General features: G+C 33.7%; 1 protein-coding gene across 1 annotated transcript; it reads right to left on the bottom strand.

Annotated features, from left to right (window-relative positions):
* Positions 1-1,183: 1,183 nt before the first annotated feature.
* On the bottom strand, positions 1,184-2,327 carry LOC133796536 (endochitinase EP3-like). The gene is made up of 2 exons (XM_062234090.1): positions 1,841-2,327; positions 1,184-1,759 (listed from the first exon to the last, which is right to left on the bottom strand). The coding sequence occupies exons 1-2, from the start codon at positions 2,253-2,255 to the stop codon at positions 1,353-1,355; spliced, it is 822 nt and encodes a 273-aa protein (XP_062090074.1). The 5' UTR covers positions 2,256-2,327; the 3' UTR covers positions 1,184-1,352.
* Positions 2,328-4,570: the final 2,243 nt, after the last annotated feature.

The raw sequence follows: 4,570 nt of genomic DNA on the forward strand, positions 1-4,570 counted from the left end.
TTTTTATTAAATAAAATAAAATTGAACTGGCTTAAAATGCAGTATAATTTTTGTTTATTTATTGATTATGCAGGAGGCTGGAATCGATGTTTCGTCTTTATGATATTGGTGCTGCCGCAATCCAAGAGGGCATGGTGTCTTTATGAGGTTGAAATTAATGGAAAGGTGCATCAAAGGTATGATATCTAATGATATTATCCTCTGTTGTACCAACTGTTAGCTAGAAGAACATGTTCCTTTATACTTTTCTACTTCTTTGTTTATAGTTTGACGCTCTATTTTGTTAGTGCATATGAATTTGTTATGTGCACCCCTTAATCTACAATCCCTATGAAATGACTACCTTGCTACTGTGAAAGGTGGAGAGGTGAATTTTTGGCAATTGAAACTTTTGGATCAACAGGTAAAAGGTCCTTGCATTTGGTTTTCCTGCATTGACACCCCTGTTCTTTCTTTCTTTCTTTTTCTTTTTCCTCCCTGCCTTAGATTGATGTGTTTGTCATGTTCAGGGAAGGGACATGTCAGAGAAGATCTAAAATGTAGCCATTACATGAAAAAATTTGATGTTGGCCACATTCCCCTGAGGTTGCCAAGGGCAAGGCAATTACTTGCCACGATTAACAAGAACTTTTCCACATGACCGTCTAGGAGAAACCAAATATCTTATGGCACTAAAGAATTGGTCTACAGTCCAGGTACTTCCAACACCTTTGCTCCTTTTATTTGAGTTTGCTAAGTGGGTTTGATGCATGTGAAAATATGGCCGAGTTTTGTCATTGTTTTTGCAGCCTTATCCTCCTCTATGTGATGTGTCAAAGGCAGCTATGTTTATCACTTCGAACATACAACGAGGTCATTTCCAGAGGTGATGACTACTGACATGGAAAGAATTAAATTACTTCATCCTTTTAAATTTCATACTTTATTTATGTGTCTCTTATTCAGTTTTGCTGATCGTGTAGTTGGTTTAAAACTGGTAGTATACTCTTTCTATAATGGAACTGTTGAATTGATAGTTAGAGGAGTTTACATGTCTTCAAACATATTGATTCTTCTGTTCTTCATTGCGTATATAAATATAAGTAATGCACAACAGATTCATTATAATTGTTTTACAAAATAGTTTGCAAATTGACATAAAAAAGGTTTATTTTGAAGCATCATGAGAGAAGTAACTTCTGAGTAGTGAGAACATAATTAAGCTCTTTATTTCTCTCTTTAGGTAGATAGAAGTGACCAGTACTAGTAGCTGATCATAGGAAGGAATACAAAGATAACAATAAGTTATACTAAAAGACTTGAAGCATGTTGAAGCTTTTTTTAGTTTCCCTTCTTTATTTAGCAAGGAGATCCTAGCAGAATAGATTATTTCCAGGAGCAACACCGAATTGCTGGCAATAGCTGCGGTACAAGTCGACACGAGCTTGAACTAAATCACGCCTTTTACCACCACATTCAACATCTCCATTAACTTTTTGAATGGTTGCTCCAAAGCCTTGGCTGAGGACAGGACTAACATTCTCCATCCAGTACCACAAAGCAACTTTAAACGAAATAAGAGGGTCGTTGGTCACTGTTTCAGGGGAATTTAACCCATCAAAGTTGTTGGCTTTCCCAGCTCCTCCATAGTTGTAGTTCCATGTCAGTTGGAGTGGACCACGCCCATTGTATCTCTTATTGGGATTGCATGGATACTGTTTATAACTCGGATCACAGTACCTTTCATTTTGGTTTCCAGTCTCTTCCTTAAAGCAAAAATCTGCTCACAAAGTAAAAGAGAATTTATCAGTATTTCAATACACAGAAAGAGGAGGAAGTAAGGAAGAGAAAAAGAACTTACATCCAGTCTCATGAGTGACATGAGCAAAGAAAGCTGCAATCTCACGTTTGGAGTCATCGACAGAGCCGGTTGTGGCGAAACGAGGGTATGAGCTTAGAGCACTGAGAAAAGTTTGACGAGTGTAGAAGTTCTGGTTGGGACAGGTTGGAGCAGCAGCCTTGCTCTTTATCCCACTGAAAAATTGATCTGTCACAATGTTGGCCACTGAAACACCATTTGTTGTGCAAGGGCCTGCTTTGCAATTTGCACCGCAATAGTCGTTCCCTGTGCCGCAGAAGTCGAATTTGCTGCAACACTGGCCAGGGGCACATGTCTTGGATCCACACTGTGTTTGAGCCATCACACTTGCAGTACCTAGAGTTGCCAACAGGGCTAGGCTTAGTAGTAGTATATTTCTCACTTTTGGGATAGCCATTTTGGAGAATGAGTAGTGATGAAACTTAGTGTCTGATGATCCCCTGATATATCATATTGAAGGTAGGAAATGAAAATGAAATAAATGCCAATTGAAGATTTTGTAGCCAGTATGAAGAAGATAGACTTTGATTTTTCAAAGGCATTGACTGATGAGCTCAATTGACTTGTCAAGGAGACACCGGTCTCACTTTCCATCCTAAAATCAATGCTTTTGTCAATATTACTGGGCCCACCATAGACCATTCCTACAGGATTTTTCTTAATAAATTGAGAAACTCTGTTTTCCAATAAAAAGGTTTAAAAACATAATGATAATGATGAAACTCTATATCTCAATAAAAGGGCAATCAGTGTATATTTGCCACAACAACAACTAATTAGACTTTTCAAAATTAATGTCATTGTCATATTACATAGATATGTGATAAGTTTTGCTTTTGAAAAATTACGTCATAATTGTAATAAATTTAATTGATGAAAATTACTAGGTAATTACATGTAATTTTTAAGAATTATAAAATTAGACGTGTTTGTTTCATCAAAAAGTTGTATTGCAATAATATAATTTACATTCTCCAATTCTCATAAGAGAGGGAGGAGAATTCTATCTCTATTTTATTTTATTTTAAATTAATGTATGATTAGTAATTGTACTTCAAAAATGACAATCTGAGTTTAAATGTAATTATCAACTAACATCCCAACATTCCATATAATTTAAAGAGGAAATTACACCATATATTGGATTTATTTTTAAATTTTTGAAAAATATAGGAGTTTTTATGACTTTTTTTTTTACATTTTTATGAGAGTTTTTTTCTCATATATTTATAAAATTTTATTTGTATACCATATTTTATTTTTTATACATTTTTAGTAGTTAGTTTTAATATGTTTTGAGATTATTTTTATAATTTTAATCTATTTGTATTATTTTTTATCATTCATATTTTATAAAATATATTTTTACATAATTCTTTGAAGAAAAAAATCTAAGACCTTCATCACCATATATTTTATTCTCATTTCTTCTTCTTTTCTTCCATTTTTTATCTTCCTCAATCAACATTTTATTTGTAGTAATTGGTTACCACTATAAAAACAATTTTGATTTTTTTTTTTGTGATAGTAATCCTGTGCCACCATCAATTTTTTTTAGTAATGTATGGTAGCTGGTTATAACAATAAAAATTAGTTTTATTTTTAAGTGGTGTTGTATTAACTAGTTACAACTATAAAAATAAATTTGATTTTTGAGTAATGTACCTTTATCAAAATATCAACTGAATTGTAACTGGTTACTTAGTGAGATTTGGAAAAAAAAAATTGATATGTAAAAAATAAACTAAATTGTTCGTGAAGGTAACTGGTTACAGCTAGGTTTGAAAAATAAAATAGATATGAAAAAAAAGAACAAATTGCGATGGTAACCAGTTACTTAGCCAGACCTGGAAACAAATAGGATCACAAACAAAAAAGCTAAACTTGTCATAATCGTAACTGGTTACAGATTCAGATCTAAAAAAATAACTAATCATCATGGTACATGGTTACTTAGTCAGATGTGAAAAAAAATCAGATCCAAACAAACAAATTTAAATTAATCGTTATTGTAACTGGTTACAGCTAGATCTAAAAAAAATTAGATATGAATAAAAAAAACAGACATTATTGTACCCAGTTATTTAAATAGATTTGGAAAAAGAAAACCCATAAATTAGAACAGATCGTGACTGTAACAGGTTACACTTAGGTTTAGAAGTAAAAAAATTAAATATGAAATGGAAAATCATATTTGAAATGGTAAAACCATATGTGAAAAAGAAGAACAAGAACAAAGAGAATAAAAATAAAACTAGATATGAAGAAGAAGAAGAAGAAGAACTAGAGGGGCGGAGGTACGTCGCAATCAGGAGAAGGGGTGGAGGTGCGTCGTCGTTGTCGTCGAGGGTGGGGGCAAAGTTAGCATCGCCGGCGGAGGGCTGAGATGAGAGAGACAAATGGGACAAGAGAGAGGGAGAAAGGAGAAAAGAGAGAGATGTCGTGAGGGAGATAAATGAAAGAGTGAAAGAGAGTTTTGTGTATTTATGATTATGGTAATTGTTATACCCAAAAATTAGAGATCAATAACGTGGCAATAAAGGTGACAAGTGGCAATGCATGATCAGTAAAAGACACATTAATAGTCAATAAATACATTGACTCCTCAGAGTTGTGATAAAGGGACCCGGTAGACTGACGAAGAATTTGGACTGCTTGAAAGATGTCATAACCAAGCCAAGTGCACATTGGTCCGAGGAAAGCTAAGGAAAG

Source organism: Humulus lupulus, chromosome 8 (genome assembly GCF_963169125.1).
Source record: "Humulus lupulus chromosome 8, drHumLupu1.1, whole genome shotgun sequence".
Classification (NCBI taxonomy): Eukaryota; Viridiplantae; Streptophyta; class Magnoliopsida; order Rosales; family Cannabaceae; genus Humulus; species Humulus lupulus.